This window comes from Pan troglodytes, chromosome 18 (genome assembly GCF_028858775.2).
Source record: "Pan troglodytes isolate AG18354 chromosome 18, NHGRI_mPanTro3-v2.0_pri, whole genome shotgun sequence".
Classification (NCBI taxonomy): Eukaryota; Metazoa; Chordata; class Mammalia; order Primates; family Hominidae; genus Pan; species Pan troglodytes.
In genome coordinates, this window is record NC_072416.2 from 67,159,466 (window position 1) to 67,185,983 (window position 26,518).

General features: G+C 46.3%; 3 protein-coding genes across 11 annotated transcripts in view; 1 reads left to right on the plus strand and 2 right to left on the minus strand.

The window, feature by feature from the left end:
* Positions 1 to 100: 100 nt before the first annotated feature.
* DERPC (DERPC proline and glycine rich nuclear protein) lies at positions 101 to 14,634 on the minus strand. 3 transcript variants are annotated; one of them, NM_001378383.1, is made up of 4 exons: positions 14,560 to 14,634; positions 3,522 to 3,579; positions 3,139 to 3,256; positions 101 to 2,735 (listed from the first exon to the last, which is right to left on the minus strand). In NM_001378383.1, exon 4 carries the CDS (start codon positions 2,512 to 2,514, stop codon positions 940 to 942), a length of 1,575 nt encoding a protein of 524 aa, NP_001365312.1. In that variant the 5' UTR covers positions 2,515 to 2,735; positions 3,139 to 3,256; positions 3,522 to 3,579; positions 14,560 to 14,634; the 3' UTR covers positions 101 to 939. The 3 variants fall into 3 exon arrangements, with proteins under 3 accessions (NP_001365312.1, NP_001365314.1, NP_001365313.1); NM_001378385.1 differs by lacking the exon at positions 3,522 to 3,579; NM_001378384.1 differs by lacking the exon at positions 3,139 to 3,256.
* On the minus strand, positions 101 to 14,660 carry CHTF8 (chromosome transmission fidelity factor 8). Of its 2 annotated transcripts, none has more exons than NM_001378386.1 (4): positions 14,560 to 14,660; positions 3,522 to 3,579; positions 3,139 to 3,256; positions 101 to 2,735 (listed from the first exon to the last, which is right to left on the minus strand). In NM_001378386.1, exons 2-4 carry the CDS (start codon positions 3,542 to 3,544, stop codon positions 2,511 to 2,513), a joined length of 366 nt encoding a protein of 121 aa, NP_001365315.1. In that variant the 5' UTR covers positions 3,545 to 3,579; positions 14,560 to 14,660; the 3' UTR covers positions 101 to 2,510. The 2 variants fall into 2 exon arrangements, with proteins under 2 accessions (NP_001365315.1, NP_001365316.1); NM_001378387.1 differs by lacking the exon at positions 14,560 to 14,660 and adding an exon at positions 14,164 to 14,276.
* The window catches only part of UTP4 (UTP4 small subunit processome component), a 36,470-nt gene continuing 24,521 nt past the window's right edge, over positions 14,570 to 26,518 (plus strand). The window contains exons 1-6 of one of the 6 annotated variants that reach the window (XM_009430976.4): positions 14,570 to 14,765; positions 15,586 to 15,692; positions 18,744 to 18,935; positions 19,844 to 19,928; positions 21,841 to 21,930; positions 25,202 to 25,413. In XM_009430976.4, coding sequence (XP_009429251.1) covers positions 18,834 to 18,935; positions 19,844 to 19,928; positions 21,841 to 21,930; positions 25,202 to 25,413 — 489 coding nt within the window. In that variant the 5' untranslated portion in view covers positions 14,570 to 14,765; positions 15,586 to 15,692; positions 18,744 to 18,833. 6 annotated transcript variants of the gene reach the window in all.

The window sequence follows — 26,518 nt, forward strand, 5'->3', positions numbered from 1 at the left end:
AGCCGACATGATGTAAGACTATAGCCAAGCTAAAACAATGAAAAGCAGAGGAAACTTCCTTCCCTATGAAACAGGTAACAAAACACAGTGACACCAGCAGCCCTCTCATCCCATTTATTAAAGAAACAGTAAGAAAAGATACAATGCAGGAAAACCACCAACCATCCTTGCACACCAGGCTGAACAAAGCACAGTGATGTCTTCCCTTCATCCCCCACCCCCTCCCTAATTCCCATATTCCCATCCACATCAGTTTAAATTTTGAGGTTCTTTGATTGATTGGGAGTACCAGTGAAGAGGAAGTTGGATGAGTAGAGGGGCCTTAAATCTGGCCACCTCTAAGTCCCAGGAGAAGGGAGCTGCAGGCCTAGTCAGTCAAGCAGAAACTGCATTCGGTGGGTCTTTGAAGTGGTTGTCCATCTCCCTGTTCTGTGTTCAAGCCCCCAGGGAAAGGTATGGCAGTAGAGGATGACCAGGTCCAAGCTGCCCAGGTCAGAGCTACGGAAGCATGGTCCGTTCACCAACGCCACGTTTCTAGAGAGCAGTGAGCTGATTCTCCAATGGTGAGCAGGGGACTACATGTGAACTGGGACCTGCAGGCCAATGTATCCCTGAGGAAAAGTCCACAAGAACAATTCAAGAAACTAGTAAGAAACAATGGGCAGAAAGCTGTGGGACGAAAGCACAGCAGGCTTCTGGGAGGCTGGAGATCCTTTCTCTCAAGGGCAGGATTATTCCCACCTGCCACAGTTCACATGCCACAAATAACATCTCACCTTCAGTCAAGAAAAACACAAAGGAAAAAGATGGCTCATTTGAACTTGAGCCCGAGCTATGTTCTTCAGACTGTAGCTCCACAACTACCCTTTTACCTAAGACAGCCCCTGCCAAGAACCACAGTGCCTAGAAACCAAGGTGGTCCTGGAGGGAAAACGGTGTTTAAGGGGGCAACATTCCATTTGGGTACATTGCAGCCATTGGACCCCCTGGTCTGGGGAAAGCAGCTGGGTTTGTGCCAGGGAGGCTCCCCACTCTAGGAAATGGGACAAAACTCTTGCCTGCAGGGCCATTCATCCTTGGAAAGGAAGCTGGGTTGAGACCCAGGGTCCCAGTTGGCCTTGTGAAAGGAGCTGGGTTGATACCCACAGGGCCAGCTGGAGAAGGGCCCAGATGCCCGGCAGCTGGCCTGGGGAAAGTAACTTGACCAGGGCCTAATGGGCCAGTAGACCTTGGGAAGGTAGTTGGACTTGGACCCTGCAGGCCAGCAGCCCTTGGGAAGTTAGCTGGGTTGGGGCCAAGTGGCCCAGAGGCTCTTGGGAAAATGGTTGGATTTGAGCCCTGGAGGCCAGCGGACCTTTGGAAGGTAGCTGGGTTTGATGCCAATGTGCCAGAAGACTGAGAGAAGGCAGATGAACCCGCTCCCCTGGGAAAGGGATTGGCATTTACCCCCATGGGGCCAACTGGCCTTGAGAAATGAGCTGAATTAGGGCCTATGGGGCCAGGAGCCCTTGACATGGGAGATGGATTTGGCCCTGGAAGGCCAATTCCCCGAGAGCTAGGACCCGAGTTTGGGCCCATGGGGCCAGGTACTCTTGCCATGGAGGATGGGCTTGTGCCCATGTTTCCAGAAGCCTGTGAGAAAGAAGCTGAATTTGCTCCTAAAAGACCTGCTGCTCTTAGAATGGGGGCAAGATCAAGGCCTTGAGGTCCAGCCATTCTTAAGTTAAGACCAGATCCTGTGCCCAAGAGGCCACCTGCTCTGGCATCTAGATTAGGGCCTGGGCCCAGGCCACTTGGTCTTGGGTTGGGCCCAAGGCCTGGGCCTGGAAACACACCTGACCTGGGGGCAGAGTTTGTCCCTAAAAAGCCTGATCTCAGATTGGGGTTTGGTCCTGGGCCCAGGCCAACTGGCCTAGGATTGGGAGGACCATTCCCAGAGGTTAACAGAACACCGGCTCTCAGGTTAGGTCCAGATCCAGGGCCCATGGGACCACCACCTCTGGGGTCAGGACCTGCTCCCAGGAGACCACCTGCCCTTGGGTTGGACATAGGACCTGGTCCTGGGAGACCCCCTAACCTGGGGTTAGACAGAGGCCCTGGGCCTGGCAGAGCCCCTGTCCTAGGGTTTAGGGTGGGGCCTGGGCCTGGGCCTGGCCCCAAGAGGCCACCAGGCCTTGGGAAAGAAACTGCACCTGTGCCAGTGGGATTCATCCCTCTTGGAAAAGAAGCCATACTTGGGTCACGAGCACCAGCCGGGAAAGGTGCTGGATTTGAAGCCAATGAGCCTGATGAAGCTGGAAAAGGAGATGGGTTCCTTGGAAATGGGGTCAGATTTCCACCAAGAGAACTGGCCGCCATAAGGAAGGGATCCGAGTTCACACCCAGTGGGTGGCCTGTGTTCAGAACAGGACCCCCCTGTGGTCCCAGGGAACCGTCGAGCCGTCCTCGAGGTGGCAGCGGAGCACGAGTCCAAGGAGTTGGCCGCTCTCTAGGGAAAATCCGAGGTTCTTTCATACTTTCTTGGGGACGTTGGTGATAATGGGCTTGGGGCGGGTTTTGAAAAGGATCTTGTCTTTGATGAGTGCTGTCACCAGGTACCGGGTGCCAGTCTCGCGGCCAAGCTCATCACAGTCCTGATCCCCAGGAGTGTGTTTGACAAGGACTGCAAAAGGTTTCTCCAGGTGGATGATTTTCCCATACAGGATATGATGCCCCACGATCAGCACAGGGATTCCCTTTGGCAGAACAAGAACGAGATTCCTGAGGTTCCGGGGCAAGGCCATAACACTCAGGCGCCTCCTAAAGCTGCTCTTGGCAGTCTATGCTGGCACCTCCAATCCCTGGTCTGGCTCTGCCATTGTTGAGCAGCCACACTGGACCACCCACCCATGTGCCCTTTTTACTTTCTAGCCCCACATAGGAGAATTTCCACTTTCAGAAATGTGAGCTTTCCAGATTCCCCAAAATTAAATTTCCCTGCTACTGCAGAGGTAGGGGGAGAACAAGCAGAGAGCATCGCAGATTAGCTAGGCCTTGAATAACAAACCTGAGGCAGTCCTCACTCTGGGTCCTGGGAGCACCACCTTGGTGTAGCTTGCTTTCCTGAGGCATTAGGCAGGGAAAGAAAAGCCCCCTCACCTCAGTGGTGTAATGTAGGTCTCCCAGGAGGTTTCCAGCTAATCCAGTGCTGTAGCGAGCCTCGATCTCCCCCTGTAGCTCCATCAGCACCCATTCTGCCAGGCCTCCAGCCCTCGCACTGCAAGCAAAGGGCTGGCGGTTACAATATTTTTGAGGGGTGAAGGATGAATAGTGTCCTCACACCACCATTTGAGGCCCAAAGGACCTCTTTGTTGGATGTCAAGTTCTTGGGAAATTGGGCAGTGCTAGGCATGGAACTAGAGATCAGAATGCAAGGATTTGTACAAGATGCACCTAAGGACCCTGATTCTTCCAGACACATGGCACACCTCTATAGCCCTCATCATTTCAAGCCAAATTTTAAAATCTCAAAATGTACTTACCTGGAAATAACAATTTGCACCATGAGCTTTCTGTCTTTAAAAAGCAAGTGAAAACAAGCTGTAGAGAGAAAAAAAGAGATTTAGGGTAATAACAACAACAACTAATAATGACAACTAATGCAACCTCCACCTCCCGGGTTCAATCGATTCTCCTGCCTCAGCCTCCCGAGTAGCTGGGAATACAGGCACCCACCACTATGGCCAGCTAACTTTTTGTATTTTTAGTAGAGATGGGGTTTTTTTTTTTTTTTTTTGAGAGGGAGTCTCACTCTGTCACCCAGGTTGGAGTGCAATGGCACGATCTTAGCTCACTGCAAGCTCCGCCTCCGGGGTTCATGCCATTCTCCTGCCTCAGCCTCCCGAGTAGCTGGGACTACAGGTGCCCGCCACCACGCCCGGCTAATTTTTTTTGTATTTTTAGTAGAGATGGGGTTTCACCATGTGAGCCAGGATGGTCTCGATCTCCTGACCTCGTGATCCACCCATCTTGGCCTCCCAAAGTGCTGGGATTACAGGTGTGAGCCACCACGCCCAGCCCTAGAGATGGGGTTTCACCATGTTGGCCAGGCTGGTCTTGAACTCCTGACCTCGTGATTCACCCGCCTCAGCCTCCCAAAGTGCTGGGATTACAGGTGTAAGCCACCATGCCTGGCCGACAACTAATATTTATTACTTACTGTGTGCTAGGTACTTTTCTAAGTCCTTTAGACACATTTTATCTTGTTCCTCTAACAATGCCCTAAGTGGGAAGTGTTCTTTTACCAATATTGCACATATGAGATAGGGTTGCTTAAAATCACCAATGGTCAACTGTATGTGCAAAACTAATTAAGATCACATAGCTACTAAGACAAAGATGATACGAACCGAAGACATACATTGCAAAGACCATACTCTTGCTCACTATGCTAATGTGCCTTTCTTAAGGATATTTTTTTTTTCTTTTTCTTGAGACCAAGTTTCACTTTGTCACCAAATCTGGAGCGCAGTGGCGCCATCTCGGCTCACTGCAACCTCTGCTTCCCGGGTTCAAGCGATTCTCCTGCCTCAGCCTCCTGAGTAGCTGGGATTACAGGTGCATGTCACCATACCCAGCTAATTTTTTTTTTTTTTTTTTTGAGAGGGAGTCTCACTGTGTCACCCAGGCTGGAGTGCAGTGGCATGATCTCAGGTCACTGCAACCTCTGCCTTCCAGGTTCAAGTGATTCTCGTGCTTCAGCCTCCCGAGCAGCTGGGATTACAGGCATACAACCACCATGCCTGGCTAATTTTTGTATTTTTAGTAGAGACGGGGTTTCTTCATGTTGGCCAGGCTGGTCTCGAACTCCTGACTTCAGGCTGGCCACCCACTTTGGCCTCCCAAAGTGCTGGGATTACAGGCGTGAACCACCACACCTGGCTTAATTTTTGTTATTTTTAGTAGAGATGGGGTTTCACCATGTTAGCCAGGCTGGTCTCAAACTCCTGACCTCAGGTGATCCACCCACCTCAGCCTCCCAAAGTGCTGGGATTACAGGCATTAGCCACCACACCCAGCCTTGATCTCTTGACCTCATGATCCGCCCACCTTGGCCTCTCAAAGTGCTGGGATTATAGGCTTGAGCCACTGCACCCGGCCTCTTACTTTTTTCTTCTTTTGAGACAGGGTCTCACTCTGCTGCCCAAGATGGAGTAAGCAAAATCATAGCTCACTGAAGCCTTTACTGCCCGGGCTTAAGTGATCCTCCTACCTCAGCTTCTCAAAGTGTTGGGATTACAGATGTGAGCCACTGTGCCCAGCCTAGGGTAGTCTATTTCCTACTCTGCATGTTTCTTAAAAAAGCCTATGGAGTTTCTTAAGATTTTACTTTTTTCTTTGGTAATGATGTAAGCTTCAAGTCTACCTCCTTAGTTATCAAGGTTCAAAGGGTCTCCCTTTAAAAATAAAGCCAAGGGGGCCAGGTGCGGTGTCTCAGGCCTGTGTTCCCAGCACTTTGGGAGGCTGAGGCAGTGGGTCACTTGATGTCAGGAGTTCGAGACCACCCTGGCCAACACGGTGAAACCCAGTCTCTACTAAAAATACAAAAATTAGCCGGGTGTGGTGGCAGGCACCCGTAATCCCAGCTATTCGGCAGGCTGAGGTAAGAGAATCACTTGAACCCTGGGAGGCAAAGGTTATGGTGAGCCAAGATTGCTCCACCCTGGGCGACAGAGTGAGACTGTCTCAAAAAATCAATCAATCAATCAATCAATCAATCAATCCAAGGGAACTGAGAAAGTCCTCCAACATCTTTAGTGAATGGTAAGCTGACTTCTGATGTGATTCTTATCAAAAGCTTTCACCACCTTTCACTTAGATATGAAAATATCTTAATTAGATAACAGACTTTGGCCGGGAGCAGTAGCTCACGCCTGCAATTCCAGCACCTTGGGAGACCAAAGTGGGTGGATCACTTGAGGTCAGGAGTTTGAGACCAGCCTGGCCAACATGATGAAACCCCATCTCTACTAAAAAAAAAAAAAAAAAAAAAAAAAAATTAGCTGGGTGTGGTGGCGCACGCCTGCAGTTCCAGCTACTTGGGAGGCTGAGGCATGAGACTCAGTGGAACCTGGGAGATAAAGGCTGCAGTGAGCTGAGATCACACCACTGCACTCCAGTCTACACAGAAGAGCAAGACTCTGTCTCAAAGGGGGAAAAAAAAAAAAAGGATAATATGCTTTCATTTTATACAACAGCAGCACCACCTGGTGGCAAACTTGGAGTACTTTGTAAGAACTGGACATTTTTGCCTAAAGACAATTGGCTTCACTTTCTGTGATGGATAGATTCATGGGGGGCTGATAGGATCGGGGATAAAACTACAGCTTCTGGCTAAGTACTGTCAATGTATATATGCAGTTTAGTGGAAGGTTATTAGTTCAATGTTTACCACCTGTAGTATGGAAAGTTAATAGGTATTATAATTGTGCTCAAGCTTAGCAAACACCCGACTAAAATGTTAAACAGATTTTTTTTTGTTTTTTTGAGATGGACTCTCACTCTGTTGCCCAGGCTGGAGTGCAGTGGCATGATCTCGGCTCACCACAACCTTCACCTTCCAGCTTCAAGTGATTCTCTTGCCTCAGCCTCCTGAGTAGCTGGGATTACAGGTGCCCGCCACCACGCCAGGCTGGTCTCGAACTTCTGACCTGAGGTGATCCACCCACCTCAGCCTCCCAAAGTACTGTGTTTACAGGAGTGAGCCACCACCCCCAGCCGATTTCTTTAAGAGACAGGTCTTACTATGTTGCCCAGGTTGGTTCCAAACTCCTGAGCTCCAGGGATCCTCCCACCTCAGCCTCCCAAAGTGGTGGGATTACTGGCGTGAGACACTGTGCAAGCTTGAGATTTCTTTACTGGTACGTTAATCTTCCTTTTGGATCTGCAGCCTTACAGTATGACTCTACTCCTAGAGCACCAAACACTTTGGGAACATGAAATTGGTCAACTCACTAGACTTTTTTTGAGACAGAGTTTCGCTCCTGTTGCCCAGGCTGGAGTGCAATGGCGCGATCTCGGCTCACCGCAACCTCCAACTCCCGAGTTCAAGCAATTCTCATGCCTCAGCCTCCCGAGTAGCTAGGATTATAGGCATGTGCCACCATGCCCAGCTAATTTTGTATTTTTAATAGAGACGGGGCTTCTCCATGTTGGTCAGGCTGGTCTCGAACTCCCAACCTCAGGTGATACGCCTGCGTTGCCCTCCAAAAGTACTGAGATTACAGGCTTGAGTCATTGCGCCCGGCCAACTCACTAGACTTTTTAAATTCAAATATAAGTAACAGCTAACATGTTTTGAATTTTTACTGTGGAATTTTTACTGTGCATATATATTGGTGGTTTCTCATTCAACCATCATAACAAGTCTATGATATAGGTATTTATTCCTATTTTGCAGATCAGGCTACTGAGGCATACACAGATGAAGTCACTTGCTTGTATGTTGGACACACACAGCTGCTATGTGACAGAGTAGAAATCTGGGCCATCTGACTATCTACACTCATAATCACTACACAATTCTGCCTTCCCAAAGGAAAAAAAGTATTAATGAGAACGAAAAAGAATCAAGGCATCAGGCAGGCATGGAGTATATGCAATAGCTGGTCAGAAGGGCAATATGGAATCAAGAGAGCATCCTTGAATTGAGTCAGACCTTCTGCACCAGCACAGGTTGTGGGACCACTGGAAAAGGGGTAATACCCAAGCTCAGAACCCAAACATTTCCAAAAGAGGCCCCACCACTACTCTCAACAGAACTAAAAGCACTTTAAAAATCCTTTTATAAAGTTTCTTGAAGAAGGATAACAATTTAAAACCAGAAGGCCTAAATTTAGCTCTCCTGCCTGTAAGTGTGGACCTCTTTACTGTGTAGTCAAGAACAAGTCACTTTGTGACTATGACACCTAGATTATGTCCTATGAAACTATTGCAAAGACCAAATATAACATCTGCTGAGGTGCTTTAAAGACCCCAAGTTCTATTGAGATGAACTAAGTTTTTTGAGACAGTGAGATAAGAAAATCAGCATTCTGACCCATAATTTTGACAATTTAAGGAATGGTACATTTTAGCCACGAATCAAAAAAAAGGCTCAATAATGCACACAGAGAAGGGGCTCTTGCAACTATGCTTTTGAAGATGATGTAGTATATTTTCCTGGATGGGTACAAGTGACAGTAAAATACAGGTGGTTTTAGAGAAGCAATAAGGTGTTCACATAGGTACACGGTATATTCTAGGAAGATCAAGGCAGGGAAGGAGACAGAGCCTACTTCCTGACAACCAAAATCAATCGTTAAGCACTGTGACCATGTGCTTTAGAAAAATGCCGAAATATTTTCAGTGCATTCTCCATTTCCTGGACAGTCTCCTGTTCTGAACAGGAATTCAGAACAATGGTGTCGAAAACACATTTGGTTGCTGGGATGGCACAGCTGTACTTGCATACCAATCCCCCATGCCTCAATAAGAATGCACACCTTTACACACTGATGCAGGAGGCTCTGCCTGTGTACATCTATGGCATTACCAGACATCTAGCAATGCTCCTGCAAATAGTTCTGTGGCCCACAGGCCTCAGCATCTTACCACCATGCTCAGTCAGGCTGGTAAAAACTTGTCTTATCCTAGAACTATTGGGATGCTGCAGATGTATGTAGAAATGAAGTTCGAGCCCAGCTTCTAAGAGTTTAGTTCACAGGAACTTACAGACTGCTCTGGCTACAGTTAGGTAATTTATACGCACGTGGGTGTATTTACTACTAGTCAGGAACGTAGAGGAGGGCATCCTTTAGTGAATTTTAAAATTCTACTTTAGCACCTTAAAATATCCTGTAACACCTGAATTCTGTTATTTCTTTTCTTGCTCCTTGAGATTCTACTCCACACAACTGTTTGTAGGGCACAGTAGGTAGGGATTCCTGAGTACTCCCCTGAGGACACACCTGATGGAGGTGGCAGTGAGTATATATTTCATTCAGTGTAGAATTGATTAAAAAGTGTATGAGGCCGGGCGCGGTGGCTCATGCCTGTAATCTCAGCACTTTGGGAGGCCAAGGTGGGCGGATAACCTGAAGTCAGGAGTTTGAGGCCAACATAGTGAAACCCCATCTCTACCAAAAATACAAAAATTAGCTGCACGTGGTGGCAGGTGCCTGTAATCCCAGCTACTCGGGAGGCTGAGACAGGAGAATTGCTTGAACCTGGGAGGCGGAGGCTGCAGTGAGCCGAGATCGCACCACCGCACTCCAGCCTGGGCAACAAAGAGCAAAACTCCGTCTCAAAAAAAAAAAAAGCATATGAGAACATGCAACCCAATGTGCCCCCATCCCCTTGAGAGTAGACAGAGTGAGTAGAAAAAAGAGGTGGGGAAGAAGTATAATACAAATAAATCCCTATTAGAAATAACAAGCATAACAATGGAAATTATCTGTATAAGAAGAATATGTCTAAGTCTTCAGTCTCAATTCATTCCAGCAACACTGAAAGACGACTAGAGCAATTTCTAGTTGTTTGTTCTAAGATGGGGCTTGTTTAGAAATTGCAGCTCTATCAAGAGCATCTGAAGGCACGATTTGATGAATACACTATACATGAAGTCAAGAAACTAAAAGAGAGTCAGTGGAAGAGCTCTCCCGGCAACTTTTTTTTTTTTTTTTTTGTGAGACAGTGTCTCCCTCTGTTGCCCAGGCTGGAGTGCAGTGGCTCGATCTCAGCTCACTGCAACCTCTGTCTCCCAGGTTCAAGTGATTCTCCTGCCTCAGCCTCCCAAGTAGCTGGGACTACAGGCGCCCGCCACCATACCCGGCTACTTTTTGTATTTTTAGTAGAGACAGGGTTTCACCATCTTGGCCAGGCTAGTCTCGAACTCCTGACCTCAAGTGATCTGCCCACCTTGGCCTTCCAAAGTGTTGGGATTACAGGTGTGAACCACCGTGCCCGGCCAAATTTCTCTTTCTTCTTTTTTTGAGAAAGAGTCTCACTCTGTCACTCAGGCTGGAGTGCAGTGACGCAATCTCGGCTCACTGCCACCTCCGCTGCCCAGGATCAGGGGATTCGCCTGCCTCAGCCTCCCGAGTAACTGCAATTACAGGCACCTGCCACTGCGCCCTGCTGATTTTTGTATTTTTAGTAGAGATGGGGTTTCACCCTATTAGTCAGGCTGGTCTTGAACTCCTGACCTCATGATCCACCCGCCTCGGCCTCCCAAAGTGCTAGGATTACAGGCGTGAACCACAGCGCCCGGCTAACTATCTCTTAAGAGCAGAGTTCAACCCCAGATTTGGCTAGGACTAACATGTCTTTCGTTAGGAACAATAATTCCAGGTTGACAAGGCTAACTGCAGAGCCAGGGAGAGACTTCTGTGATGTAGCTTTTCAAAAAGATTTAAATTCATTATATTACAGTGTGGTATCAGACTCACAGGCCACAACTCATGTGCAGCCTTGGAAAGATAAAGAAAACCAAACCTTTCCCTGCAATAAATTATGTATCCTGTCCCCAATCTCATGAGGAGGGAAAAAAGTTTTCTACTTGATCTTTATGGGCCTTCACGCAGCTAAATGAACTAAACAATACATAAATTCTGTATTCCTAAGTTAGTCAAACGACTTTATCTCAGTAAAGGAAACTTTTTTCTCCTCAAAAAGGCACCAGCATTCAAAGAATCAATCCTGACCCACAATGGGAACCCTACCCAAAACTAAAAAGCTTTGGCTGTAATCAGACCACTCTAGAATATACCTTATTTAACCAGCATTTGGATTCTCTCTCTCTTTTGAAATTAGTAACTACTATTATAAAAAACCCACCAGGCACGGTGGCTCACGTCTATAATCCCAGCACTTTGGGAGTCCGAGGCGGGTAGATCATGAAGTCATGAGTTCGAAATCAGCCTGACCAACATGGTGAAACCCCGTTTCTACGAAAAATACAAAAATTAGCCAGTCATGGTGGCGCTCACCTGTAATCCCAGCTACTCAGGAGGCTGAGGCAGGAAAATCGCTTGATCCTGGGAGGCGGTAGTTACAGTGAGCCGAGACTGTGCCACTGCACTCTAGCCTGGGTGACACAGCAAGATTCCATCTCAAAAAACAGACAAACTGAAACAAACAAAAAAAAAACTGGCAAATCAAAGCACCACCGTGATTTCTTAAGAAAAGCCCAGGCAGAAGCCGGGTGCGGTGGCTCACACCTGTAATCCCAGCACTTTGGGAGGCCGAGGCGGGCAGATCACGAGGTCAGGAGATCGAGACCATCCTGGCTAATACAGTGAAACCCCGTCTCCAGTAAAAATACAAAAAATTAGCCGGGCGTGGTGGCAGGTGCCTGTAGTCCTAGCTACTCAGGAGGCTGAGGCAGGAGAATGGCGTGAACCCAGGAGGCAGAGGTTGCAGTGAGCCGAGATCACGCCACTGCACTCCAGCCTAGGCAACAGAGCGAGACTCCGTCACAAAAAAAAAAAAAAAAAAAAAAAGGAAGAAAAGTAAAGTCCAGGCAGAACATTATTTTTATAATACAAAAGGCTTCATTTCTCACACAGCTAGCCTCGTTCACTTATCTGTATCCTCTTATTTCACCCTGACACCCTATGATTTTAGCAAGGTCTTCTCACTCCCATTTCACAAATGAGGAAACAGGCTTAGAGGAGCTAAATGTTAACTGGTCACACAGCTACTTAAGTGGAGAGCTGGGATATGAACCCTAACCCCTCCACAATCTGGCCCCTCTTGCAGTTCTCCTCACACAGCCCCCTCCTGTAAAGCACCTCTGTATGATAACTTCCCTTGCTTTACAAATATTAGCCTCGTTCTCACAGCATCTCTTACAAAATGGCAAAGTAACCTATGGAAAGACCTTGTAACTTGCCACCAAAGTATTATATCTGTGGGGTAGGCAGCTAAAAACAAAGCAGCAGCTTGCTTTTTATCATACCCAATTGAGATGTTTCAGTTTTTGAAACTTTTAGAAAAATCTACTCAATGCCACCTCTAGGACGCAAAGCTTTACCCTCTGCTCCTGAGTGTGAAAGTCAAGAGAATAGAGGACATTCTTTGTCAAGTATTCATTTTAATCTTCCACAGAATTTAATTCTTACCCTCTGGTCTCTGAATTGTTAAATATTAAATTGTTAAAAGATTACTGTCTTACAGAGAACAGAACAGCCTGAGCAATGATCCTCATAATCCTTCAAAATAAAATGTGGCAGAAGAAAGTGTGATATGTATCCAATTAAACCGAACATATGGCTTATAGCAAAAAAAGAGGCTTTGACTCAATGGTTTAACCTCAGTACAAATAACTAAATTTTAATAAAGCTAAACAACGTTTTAGAAATTTTGTTTTTTTTTCAGACAGGAAACCAAGCCTTTAAATTCTCAACCCTTAAACATTCTTTTCTAAACTGGGGTGAAATCACTTAATTATTTCAGAGTGTAAATATTCACAATTTTCTATTTTTTGCTAGGCCAACAGTTGGCATTTATTGAGCTTTTGTTTTTTGATCCCAGGGTGGATACTTTGTTTACGAATATAGTGAAGCACTCACTTGTCATACAGACCTGGATTCTGTGATTTTGCCACCTATCCCATATGTGACAGTGGGTAGTTTAACCTCACGTGTTTTCCTAACAATACACTGGGCATAAACACCTATTTTGAAAGGCTGTTGCAAGAACGAGTAATGAATGTAAAGCTTTTAGCACATTGTCTGACACATGGTAAGCCTTCAGGGTCAAGCTATCGATTTCCCAGAGAAAGGTGGCATTTTCTTAGTATTCATCAAATAGAATGTCTTAATACTACACTGTGTTAGCATATTAATGTTTATAACGGACTAAAGCATTCTACGAAAGGAGCAGGTCATCAGAATAAAATCAAGTTTTCATAATAGTAGAATTCAAACATGGCAGTTGTGGTTCACCAAACTGCTTCAGGGATTAAGTTTTGGAAGGTAATTTCTCTAAATATGATGACTATGTCTCTATGTGCCTTTCTACCAAGTGAACAACTCAGAACGTTTTACATACAACTGAATACAGATTATTTTTATTTGTAGTGTTATCGTGGTTTTGTAACTGAAGGGGACAGGTCTATACTTTTGAAGGGGATCTTGTCTCTTGAAAGGCTTATGTTACTAAGTCTAAAATCCTGTTTCCAAATGAGAATCTTGCTCCCCTCCAAAAAGGGGCTTATGGAGGGTTGGTGGAATTGAATGCTTCCAAACTTTACATTAGTGAAGTGTGTTCAAAAACGTGTGTGGATGCTATGCATACACGTGATACTTCCCATCACATTTTAGGATTCCCACGTTGGAGGGAATCAATTACTGGTATTTGTAGCAATGGGTGGAAAAGATGGCTTCAGTCGATCTGAGTTACTGCAGTTTTCTCCATCTTCTGCTACTCTGCAGCCCCATCTTAGCCTGTCCTCCTCTTAATGGTACGGCCCCCTGTACTCCCCCAAACCCTTTCCTTTCTAGCCCGGCGTAGTCTCTCCCTCTGTGCTCTTCCTCCCACCCACCCCCATCTACTCCATCCACTCCCTCTCGGCCCCCTCCCACCCTTTCTGCTAGAGCTACAAACACTTCCTATTTCTAGTCCCACCCACTTTCTGGGACTTCTCAATCCGCTTCCCCCCTCTTCTCCACCCCCCTCCAAATTACAAGCTGTTTTAACCCCTTTTCCTGCCTCCCAGGGAAACTATTCTTTAAACCGCCTTCCTCCACACCACCCACTGGAGTGGTCTTCCAAACCGTTCACCCTCTTCCCAAAGATTACTCTTTAAACGTCCTTTCTCTACCACCCTCGTTCTCCAAATTGTTCCCGGTTCTCAAGTACTCCGCTCCTCCAGGACCCCACCCCACTCGTCTCTCGGCTTTCCTCCCACAAAAGAACCTGGAATGACTCTCCAACCACCCTTCCAATTACCTCTCCCAGAAGCCTCCCCCCTCCACGATTACAAATGTTACCTGGAACAAAACCTCACGGTCCTAACCCCCACCCCGAACTCCCCTTTCTGCTCTTCCCGCTACTTCCTAGGTTCCAGTTCTACTCCGCTCCCGCAAGCATAGCGGGCTGGGCTCCCTCCCAACCCCGGGAAGAGCCCCTTCCCGCACGTACCTCGAGATTCCGGCCCTCGCCGCCCCCTTCTCCGTCCTCCGCCCGCGCTCGGCCACCCTTTCCGCCCTTCTCCCGCTCCGCCCCGCTCGCTCCCTTCCTTCCCTCCGCCTTCCGTCTCCACACCGCTCCCTTCCCCCACACTCCCGGCCCTCCCACCCCGGAGGTCCCTCCGGGCTCGCCCCCACCTCCGCGCCGCCCTCCCGCCACCCTCCCCCTTCCCGGCCACCCCTCCCCCGCCCGCGCTCCCCGCCCCTCGGCTCGCCATTCTTCTCTCCGAGCCGCGCGCCCCGCCCGGCCCCGGCTCCCTAGCTTCCCGCTCCCTCGCGCCCTCGCCCCCATCCCCGGCTCGGCCCTCGCTCCCCGCGGCCTCCCGTGCCCCCCCGCCCGCGGCCTGACCTGCAATGGCGGCCGCCGAGCGCGGCGCCGCGCGGCCAACGGGCGACAACCGAACCTCCCGCCGCCGTCGCCGCCGCCGCGAGCACTGCCTGCGCACTTCCGACTATGCGCCAGGAGCACTTCCGGGGCAGAGCCTGAGAGCGCGCGCGCACGTGGGGCCGGGGCGGAGAGAGGCGAGCACCGGGAAGGGGAGCGTGGGGCCGCTGGTGAGTTGGGGAAGGGGCGTGGGAAGCGGCTGCGAGAGCTGGGGGGTCTTACAAGGTGGCCGGCCCAGGGTCGGCGTCCGGCTGAGCTCCTTGTCCCGAGGGTCTCCTTGTCCCGAGGCTGGGTGGGGGCTCTCTGTAGACTCGGGGAGAGGGAAGGGGAGGCGAAGACCGCGCGCGCCTCAGACGCCCCGGCCCGACCGAACGCGCTTGCTCTGTCTGCGGGTTCCTAACCTTGAAGCTAGGCGAGTGAGGGGCGAACAAGACCTGATCTCTACTCTCGGCCAGTATATATGTTGGCGGGCGTCGGGGGGACGGGGTAGGGTAAGTGACAGACGTCAGACCAGGCAGCCAGAGTAAGTCAAACCCTGTCGTTTCTTCCTCAAGAGGAGCTCGGTTCTGCCTGCCCCATCAGCCTCACTGTCACTACCTCAGTTTAGGTCTGTTGTTTGCAAACTTAGCAATAGAGTTGAGGAGAAATGCTTGCTAAAATGCGGATTCCTAGGCGCCCCGAGATAGGAACTCTGGAGCTATGGAGTGGGACCCTTTTTTATTTTTTGCTGAAGCCTCCTTATTATTCAAGCCATTCTGAGCTTTTGAAGATTGAGTAATTCTTGGGGAGGGCATTGTTAGCAGCCATTTGGAAATGAACTTCAGGGAGATGTTGTTGGAGCCTTCCAGCCAGAACAGTGATATTAAGGAACTGAATACTATATGTGACATACTGCAGTTAACATATAGCAATAATGACTCTCTTTTCGCCCCCTAGGAATGGGTGAATTTAAGGTCCATCGAGTACGTTTCTTTAATTATGTTCCATCAGGAATCCGCTGTGTGGCTTACAATAACCAGTCAAACAGATTGGCTGTTTCACGAACAGATGGCACTGTGGAAATTTATAACTTGTCAGCAAACTACTTTCAGGAGAAAGTAAGTCATTTGGGAGTCTGATATGGTGTTTTGATGTTAATTTCTTCTGAAGTTCAAGAAACTTGTGTGTCTTTTATAATCAAACTGATTGAGTGACTTCCTAGCCCCTCTGAAGTTGCTTGGAACTACCAAACTTCTGAGATCTCCTAACTGATGAGAGAAGCTCAGTTTCAATCTGTGTAATGTTGATTAGAAGGGTCCTACCTAGAAATGTGACATCTCACTGCCTGTCATTGGAAACTGAGGTTTGCTGGATCTTTTGGACACAGGAAGGGAAATTGTTGGTATATCAGTCTCAACACCATTGCAGCTTTGGTAAGCAAAATTTCCTGCAGGGAGTATCAGTACTGTTTCATTGTCAATTCAGAAAAAATGATAACACGTTTTAATATCAGAAACTTTTTGGTGATGTGGGAAGATGGATTCCAAAGTTCATCTGTCTGAGAGAATGTAGATCTACATGTCTACATTTGGGAGTAAAGGAGATTTAAAATTAGGTAAAATGTCCTTTGGGTGTATGCAGAGGTCTATTAGTCCTTTTTCTTCTCCCCTCCAAGGGCACTGACTAGTGATTTTCTTCGGGTGCAACATCTTAGTTCATGTTGAATGACTGTTATGTACTGGGTGCTGTGATATAAATGAGTAGATGGGCAAATGAGTGAATTCAGTGCCCAGCAGCCTGGTACGTGGAATTTAGGCATTCTGTAAATGTTTCTCGGTGAATGAGTGGCAAATACTGGGCACTAAGACAAATGTCAGAGGCCCTAACTTTACGGAGCTCAAAGACCAGTGGGAGAAAGATAAGTGTACAGTTTCCAACCTGTAAAATAAATATGATAAACCGAAACACAGGCATAGAACCTTCATAGAGAATTGCCTTCCCTGAGAGGTGGGTCTAGGAAATGTGGAAAGGGATGATTTACTGAGCTCACCCCTGAAGAACTAATCAAAAGGTAAAAACTACAGGACCACCACAAATGGGTTACATTCTGTGGTATGAAGAACATGCGCTGGCGTGTGCTTATTGCGTCCTGTGATTTTCTTTCTTTTTCTTTTTCTTTTTTTTTTTTTTTTTTTTTTGAAGACGGAGTCTTGCTCTGTCACCCAGGCTGGAGTGCAGTGGCGTGATCTTGGCTCACTGCAACCTCTGCCTCCCTCTCCTGCCTCAGCCTTCCAAGTCGCTGGGATTACAGGTGTGCCACCATGCCTGGCTAATTTTTTTATTTTCATAGAGACGAGGTTTCACCATGTTGGCCAGCCTGGTCTCGAACTCCTGACCTCAAGTGATCTGCCACCTCAGCCTCCCAAAGTGCTGGGATTACAGGTGTGAGCCCTCATACCAGACTGATTATCTTTTTCTTGGTCGTCGTCTTCTTTTTTTTTTTTTTAACAGTCATGGCCATATTATGATTTTTCTGTTTGTCATTTGTAACAGTTATAACTATATAATTTGTGTGTTTGTTTAATGTCTTTCTTCCATGCTGAACTTCCAATTTTATGAGGATAGGAACCATGTCAGTGATACTCACATCTGCATTCCCACCATTTATCAAGCGCCTTGTACAAAGCCACTGCTTAATGTTTCTTGAATGGATAAGTCAACCATTCCTTACCTAGTGTTCCTTATTTTCTTTTCTCCTTCATCTGTTTTCTTTATTCTTCAACAATTAATTAACTCAGGCTGGTTTCCTGCTTTCCCTATATTCCCTTTCCTACTAGATACGATTGCTTAGCTCTGTCAGTGACTCTCAGAGCAAGAAAAAATTAGTACGTTAAAGTGAAAAGAGGCAGGGCAGAGTGGCTCACACCTGTAAACCCAGCACTTTGGGAAGCCAGGGCAGGTGGATCACTTGAGCCCAGGAGTGTAAGACCACCCTGGGCAGCATAGTGAGACCCCATCCCTAAAAAAATAAATAAATAAATTAGATAGGTGTGGTGTTGTATGCCCATAGTTCCAGCTACTTGGAGGGTTGAGGCGGAAGGATCGCTTGAGCTCAGGAGGTTGAGGCTACATTGAGCCAAGATCATGCCACTGCACTACAGTCTGGGTGACAAAATGAGACCCTGTGTCAAAAAAAATAAATAAATAAAAGTGGGCCTGATGCGGTGGCTCACTCATGGCTGTAATCCCAGCACTTTGGGAGGCCATGGTGGGCAGATCACCTGAGGTCGGGAATTCGAGACCAGCCTGACCAACATGGAGAAACCCCGTCTCTACTAAAAATACAAAAAAAAATAGCGGGACGTGGTGGCACATGCCTGTAATCCCAGCTACTCAGGATGCTAAGGCAGGGGAATCGCTTGAACCCGGGAGTCGGAGGTTGCAGTGAGCTGAGATGGCGCCATTGCACTGCAGCCTGGGCAATAAGAGCGAAACTCCGTCTCCAAAAAACAAAAAAGTGAAAGAATATGAGCATATGAGCTAGGAGTAAGGAGACCTTCATTCACCTCATGCAATTGACTTTGGCACTTTTGGCAACCTACTTAACCCATGTATATCTTGGCCTTTTCAAGTTGAAATAGGAAAAATTATACCTACTTAGTTCCTTTTTTGTCAAGCAGGTCTAAGCATAAAATGCCTTGATAGCTATGAAAACTTTTGGGTTGGGTGCAGTGGCTCACGCCTATAATCCCAGGACTGTGGGAGGCCAAGGCTCACTGCAGCCTCCGCCTCCCAGGCTCAAACAATCCTCCCCCGTCAGCCTCCGTAGTAGCTGGGACTATAAGTGTGTGCCACCACACCCGGCTACTTTTTATATTTTTTGTAGAGACAGTGTCTCGCTCTGTTGTCCAGGCTGGAGTGCAGTTCAAACCTTTTCTGCTGAAAATGTTTTGCCGAACTAGTCCTAGTAAAAGAAACAAATTTAACTGTATAAAAGTAATTAGAATTTGAGCTGAAAAAATGAAAATGTCATTAGGCATGATCTGATAGCACAAAACCCCACACTAGTTATTTATGGGGAAGTTGTTTTTACCATGTTGCCTGTGACCACTCAGTACCGGTACCTGATGAATTTGTGGTAATGTTGAGAAGTTATGGTGTTTCTGCAGTTTTTCCCAGGTCATGAGTCTCGGGCTACAGAAGCTTTGTGCTGGGCAGAAGGACAGCGACTCTTTAGTGCTGGGCTCAATGGCGAGATTATGGAGTATGATTTACAGGCGTTAAACATCAAGTATGCTATGGATGCCTTTGGAGGACCTATTTGGAGCATGGCTGCCAGCCCCAGTGGCTCTCAACTTTTGGTTAGTAAGCAACTATTGGTAATTCAAACCAAAATTTCTCTCGTGCCTGCTCAGACTTTCTTCCCTGTGCTCATAGGAGAGTAACGATATATTATGGCATGTGGCAACCCCAACTATAAGATTGGAATTGATAGTGAAGATTTTTAAAATCCCCAGCATTCTTTTTGCTGCTAGTCTGGACCTTGTTGATTCATTTATGAAATGAGAGGATTACATCAGTTCAACATTTCCCAAACTGTGTTCTGTGGAATTTGGAGATGTAGAGGTTTTTTTGTTTTGGTTTGTTTTGTGTTTTATGGTAAATTTCATTTCAGAAATACAGCATATTTAATCCTGCTGTAAATTCACAATGCACATCGGTACATGAAGAGTTCTGAGAGTCCCTTCAGCAAGTTAACCTGTGCACTTGTGTTTCAGCCCAGTGTTTCTCAAAAATATGACCACACACTGAGCCCCTTCCCATAATTACCATTAGAGTGGGTGCTTCCAGATCTTTAATTCTGTGATGAGTCTGATTATTTTTGATCTGCACTAATTTGCACAATATCTGAAGGTGTTTCCATTTAGGTTATAATGTTAGTAGGTCTTTTATTTAGGCCAAGGGTCTCTAGCAGAAGTATTCTATGAAATCCTACTTCTAATCCATGTCATATACAGGAATGGGGCCACTAATTAGAACTCTTAATATCAGTCTGTTTTCTGTCTAGGATATGAAGGCTACTGAGAATACACTATTAGTTTCTTGATAACTAGTACTTTCTCTCACAAATGATTTTTCTTTTTCACGGCAACTGATAGCTTTAAGGAGGAAGAGAGAATAGAGAGAGTGTGTGTTGTGTGTGTGTGTGTTTAGTCCTATAAAATGTTTACTATTGATCTTTTCTGTTTACTACCTCTTTCTCAAATAGGTTGGTTGTGAAGATGGATCTGTGAAACTATTTCAAATTACCCCAGACAAAATCCAGTTTGAAAGAAATTTTGATCGGCAGAAAAGTAAGCGTCATTTTTCATGGGGCGGTAAATAGACTTAATAAGAAATTAAGTTTCTGTGCCACTGGGGATGGGATATTTTCCCATGAATCCAGGTAATATTTTATCTCTACTGGGTACAGGGAGGGTATGTGCTAGAAGCCATCCCCAGCCCAGGCTTTACCCATTGTATAGCATAGTTGTGACTGCTTAGTTAAGTAATAATATAGAAAACCAGAAATCCAAAATTGGAAAGCTAGTGTTTCTGTGGAAGTCAATTTGTTAGTTATCACTTACTTTTGTGATGTTTTAACAAGCGTACATGAAGTCTTGAACTACAATTTTGTCATTAGGAACTATGGTTCTTTTCTTTCTTTTTTTTTTTTTTCTGGAGGCAGAGTGTCACTCTGTCATCCATGCTGGCAGTGGCAGTGGCATGATCTCGGCTCACTGTAATCTCCGCCTCCCGGCTTCAAGTGATTCTGGTGCCTCAGCCTCCCAAGTGACTGGGATTCCAGGCACGTGCCATCATGCCCTGCTAATTTTCGTATTTTTAGTAGAGACAGGATTTCACCATGTTGGCCAGGCTGGTCTCGAACTCTTGGTCTCACTCAAGTGATCCACCCGCCTTGGCCTCAAGTGCTGGGATTACAGGCCTGAGCCACTTGCCCTGGCCAAGGAACTGTGGTTCTTAATCCTTCTGGTGCATTCAAGTTGAATGAGGGAGTTTATAAACAGTTGCCCATCCTTGGGCTCCACCTGGGCTGAATTGGCATTGACCCTTTAGAACAGGGGTTGGCAGACTGTTTCTGTAAAGGACCAGATAGTAAACATTTTAGGCTTTGCCAAACCTACATTGTCTGCCAACTCTGTCAGTGTAGTGCAAAAGCAGCCATAGACGATACTGAAACTAATGGGCAGGCTGTGCTCCAGTAAAAACTTTATTTACAAAAACAAGCAGTGGGCCTGATTTGGCCTGTGGGCCACAGTTTGGTGACCCATCTTCTAGAATAGCAAATGTCCTCTGTGTCCATTAGTAATACTTATCCTCTGCTAATCAGATTCTTGCTTCGTTTTTAATATATCTTGGGTGCTCTTTTTTTTTTTTTTTTTTTCCTGAGATGGAGTCTTGCTTTGTCGCCCAGGCTGGAGTGCTGTGGCGTGATTTTGGCTCAGTGTAACCTCTGCCTCCGGGGTTCAAGCAGTTCTCCTGCCTCAGCCTCCCTAGTAGCTGGGACTACAGGTGCGTGCCACCATGCCCAGCTAGTTTTTGTGTTTTTAGTAGAGACGGGGTTTCACCATGTTGGCCAGGCTGGTCTTGACCTCCTGACCTCGTGATCCACCCACCTCGGCCTCCTGAAGTGGTGGGATTACAGACATGAGCAACTGCACCCGGCCTGGGTGTTCTTTCTCAATTACAAAGGTAATACAATGCTTTTAAAAAATCTCATACATTTTGTCAAGTATGAAATAGAAAATAGGTGTCTCAGCTGGGCACGACGGCTTAACACCTGTAATCCCAGTACTTTGGGAGGCTGAGGCGGGTGGATCACTTGAGGTCAGGAGTTCGAAACCAGCGTGGCCAACATGGTGAAACCCCATCTCCACTAAAAATACAAAAATTAGCCAGACATGGTGGCAGGTGCCTGTAATCTCAGCTAGGGAGGCTGAGGCAGGAGAATCACTTGAACCTGGGAGGCGGAGGTTGCAGTGAGCCGAGATCGCACTGCGGCACTCCAGCCTGGGCGACAGAGGAGACTCCGTCTCAAATAAATAAATAAATAAATAAATAAATAAAATGGTGCTTCAAGGAGTACTATAGATGAGAGAGCTAAGATTCTAGAACACTCTAGAGATAGTTGTGGGAAGAGAGCTCAGTTACTCTTCGTATATCTATGTGTATGTCACTTTCTTTTTTTGTTGTACAACTCCCAAGGTCGCATCCTGAGTCTCAGCTGGCATCCCTCTGGTACCCACATTGCAGCTGGTTCCATAGACTACATTAGTGTGTTTGATGTCAAATCAGGTGATTGTTTTTTTCAGTTCATTTGGGGTGTGGGTTTTGTCAGATTCACATTTCTGAGTTTTCAAAAGCTTGAGCCTTTGTCATGGTTTCATGACCTTTATGGCCTAACATGTCATTAATCTTCTGAGATGTCCACAATTAATTTTACTCCTTTCTTGGATTACTACCACTGCTTTTAGGGGAATCTTGGATCTTCAGTAAGATATAGTATTTTTCATTCATCATAATAAGAATTCACAATAAAATACTCTGAACTAGTACATTCGTGTACTATAAACAGTAGAATTACCTATTTATAGATCCCAGTCCTTGGTAAAAATGGGCTTCTGTCATTGAGGAACATAAGATTTTTGTAGCATAATTGGTGAAACATGAGATCAGAAAAGCAGAGAACCATGATATTTTCTGTTCTTGGCCTGGAAAATTGGCTTCATAGAATCCTTCATTGATAGGGTTGATCTCAACTTGTTAGGTGGACATGTCTGTATTTCCGTCTGAGATGCAGAGATAAAACAGGTTGGCTGGGCGCGGTGGCTCATGCCTGTAATCCCAGCACTTTGGGAGGCCGAGGTGGGTGGATCACCTGAGGTCGGGAGTTCAAGACCAGCCTGACCAACATGGAGAAACCCTGTCTCTACTAAAAATACAAAATTAGCCGGGGTGGTGGCGCATGCCTGTATTCCCATCAACTCAGGAAGCTGAGGCGGGAGAATCGCCCCATTGCACTCCAGCCTGACAACAAGAGTGAAACTGCGTCTCAAAAAAAAAAAAAAAAAAAAAAAAAAATCCCTTAAGCTTATTACAAAAAAGAGGGAGTCCTTCTATATCTCTCTCACTCTCCTCGAGGCAACCACTTGTGACCCTTAGCAGATTCTTTTGGTATCTATCACTGCAGATCCTAGCATGCTTTTTATGCTACATTTTGATTTTTCAGCTTTAGACCATTTTTTACTGACTTCTGCAACTTGCCCCTCTTTTTCTACCGTCTGCCACAGGCATCCACACTTTCTCCTGATCCTCCCAGTATGGTTATATTATAACTTTGTTCAAATTAGTAATTGATGTTTTTATTATTATGACTATGTATATACTACTCACATAGTAAATTTTCTTTCTTTTCCGGTATACTTATTGTTTAATAGTGTCTCTGTCTCTCTGTCTTACTGATACATTCCCACATTTTTCCAGTTGCATAAATTAGGTTCAAGTCCATCTGATTTTCTTTCTCCACTTTTATCTTTGTGAATAAGTCCCTCCCGGTGCCTTCTGACCCACTCCCATCTGGCTTAGCCACTCTGGGCCTGCTGCACAGCTGTGAGATCTGAAACTCTTGATTGATTTTTCCATTGTTCTCAGGATCTCCTTTGCTTCTCTATCGGATAGGATCTCCCATTTCTGTGTTATTCACTTTCTTGGTTTACCCTTTGGTGGATCCTGAGTAAGAGTGCATGAGAAAGAATTCTAGGTTGGAAATTCTTTTCCCTTAGAATTCTGAAGCCCTGGCTCCGCTGTCTTCCAGCTCCTCGTATTATTAGCAAGTAAGCTGCCATTCTGAGAGTTATCCCTTTGTGTAGGACCTGTTTTTTTTTTTTCCCCCCAGGAGCTTTTAGGATGTTTTATCCTTACTGTTATGAAATGTAATAATTAGGTTTCTTGGTATGTGGATCAATTAATTGTTCTGGACACCTGGTAGGTTCTTCTAATCCAATACCCACGTCCTTCAGTTCTGGGGGGAAATTCTTTTATTTTTCATTTCTTTGTCTTTTTACTATGCTTTCTGGGAGAGTTTGTCTTTTTTATCTTTGAATCCTCTATTGAGTTTTTCTTTTTTGACATTTCCAGAGTTCTTTTTTTTCGTGAATCTTCTTTTTTACAGCATTATCTTTATGTTTCATTATACAGAAACTCTTCTCTTTCTTTTTTTATTTTATTTTATTATTATTATACTTTAAGTTTTAGGGTACATGTGCACAATGTGCAGGTTAGTTACATATGTATACATGTGCCATGCTGGTGTGCTGCACCCATTAACTCGTCATTTAGTGTTAGGTATATCTCCTAATGCTATCCCTCCCCCCTCCCCTCACCCCGAAACTCTTCTCTTTCTAAGGCTATTAATAATTGTCAAGTGTTTTTCACTCTGCCTGTTTCTTCCCTGTTATTCATTTATTTGTTTCTGTTAGTCCGTTTGGCCTCTGCCTTTCATGTTAAAGGCTTTCCTCATGTCTGGTGATCATCTCATCACTGCATCATGTGGCTTACTGAGCTTGGGTTTCACTGAAGAATGATCTGGCTGGACTGCTTATTTGGGGTAGCCCTGAAGCCAGAATCTTCAGATCTTTTCTTTTGTGTCAGTTATGTTCCTCAGAAATGGTTTTTCATTCTCCTGCCTGGTGAGTATTGGCCTGGCTATCAGCATTCTAAGGGGAAAAAAAAGAATGGTGTTCTCAACATTCAGTGAGAAATGTTCACTTAATCCTGGTTTTCATATACTGCTTCTGCCTGATAGCCCTCCTCAGACAACGTCTCCAGTATTCTGCTGACGTGCATTTTGGGAGCTTCCCACCTTCTTAGTCAGGGCATGGCTATCTGAGGGGTCTACCAGCTGTTAACAGATCCCTCTTTGAAGCCCCACTTACTCCTTTTCTAGAATATCTGGGGTCCGCAATTCCTGAGTCCAAGGATTCCATAGTATAAATCAGATGGCTTCTTGGCTTTCCTCTCTGCTGACCTGAGACTTAGTTTCAGGGCTCTGCTAAGTCAGTGCCACTACTTGTCTGCTTTCCAGTTCCCCATATTTTGTCACTGATCTCTCCCTTTCCTGTGGGATTTTGGAAAAGAGCAGAGTGTAATGTGTGTGTGCAGTTGACCAGCTTTAAGTGAATGTCCCAAATGTCTCTTTCCATTTCACCCCCCCAAAGGGGTTTCTGTTCTCATTCTCTTCCCTCCCTTCCTCCCTCCCTTGCACCTTCTATCCCTTTCCTGTTAGGCTCTCCCAACACCCCTTCTCTTCAGGTAACCATTTTGGAGTTCCGAGATCAGGTTCACCAGAACTACCATTTATAGGCTGACTGTTCAGTCAGCTCACCTACCATATCATGCTTACCGCAGGCGGGTTTGTTATGTTGTTTCGTAGAGATGAGGTCTCACTTTGTTGCCTAGGCTGGCCTTAAACTCCAGGGCTCAAGCAGTCCTTCCACTTTGGCCGCAGGCAGATTTTGAAGACAAAGAAATAAGTACCATTTGAAGGTGTGCTTTTCTGATTTTTCAGGCAGCGCTGTTCATAAGATGATTGTGGACAGGCAGTATATGGGCGTGTCTAAGCGGAAGTGCATCGTGTGGGGTGTCGCCTTCTTGTCCGATGGCACTATCATAAGTGTGGACTCTGCTGGGAAGGTGCAGTTCTGGGACTCAGCCACTGGGACGCTTGTGAAGAGCCATCTCATCGCTAATGCTGACGTGCAGTCCATTGCTGTAGCTGACGTGAGTACAGTCCCTGTTTAGAGTGGTTGATGTACACCCTTGGGGGGTGAGTAGAGAAAGCAGCCTTAGTGACATGCCATGAACAGTGGTTCCTGATCCTGATGTTGTACTGGAGGAAGATGAGTTTAGGAAAATGCATCTGAAAACCCACATTGTTTCCATAGTACCTAACAATTGGTTAGAGAATACAGGATACTCCAAGAGATTAGTTAGCAGGGAGATTTTCTTTAGACACTGCTCACTTCCAGTTCGTCTTGTTTGATTGTAGATAGGGCGCAGCAGCCTAGAAGAATCTGGAGAAGTGCTATATTTATACCTTTGTATTTATGCATTTATTTTTAATTTAATTAAAAAAATAGAGATGGGGTCTCCCTATATTGCCCAAGGTGGTCTTAAATTCCTGGGCTGGGGGATCCTCCCATCTCAGCCTCCCAAAGTGCTGGGATTATAGGCAGGAACCACGGCACCTGGCCAAAATGTCTTATTTAGTAGTAGTTCTTTTTTTTTCTTTTTTTGAGACGGAGTTTCACTCTTGTCGCCCAGGCTGGAGTGCAATGGCGCGATCTAGGCTCATTGCAACCTCTGCCTCCCAGGTTCAAGCGATTCTTCTGCCTCAGCCTCCCCAGTAGCTCGGATTACAGGCCCCTGTCACCACACCCAGCTAATTTTTATATTTTTAGTAGAGATGGGGTTTCACCATGTTGGGCAGGCTAGTCTCGAACTCCTGACCTCAGGTGATCCACCCACCTCGGCCTCCCAAAGTGCTGGGATTACAGGTGTGAGCCACTGTGTCTGGCCTATTTTCTCTCTCTCTTTTTTTGAGACGGAGTCTAGCTCTGTCACCCAGGCTGGAGTGCAGTGGCACAATCTTGGCTCACTGCAACCTCTGCCTCCAGGGAGCAATTTCTCCTGCCTCAGCCTCCGAAGTAGGTGAGATTACAGGCGCCCGCCCCTGTGCCCAGCTAATTTTTATATGTTTAGGCTTTCACCATGATGGCCAGGGTGGTCTGACTCCTGACCTCAAGTGATCTGCCTGCCTCGGCCTCCCAAAGTGCTGAGATTGCAGGCGTGAGCCACCACACCCAGCCTATTATTTTCTATGACA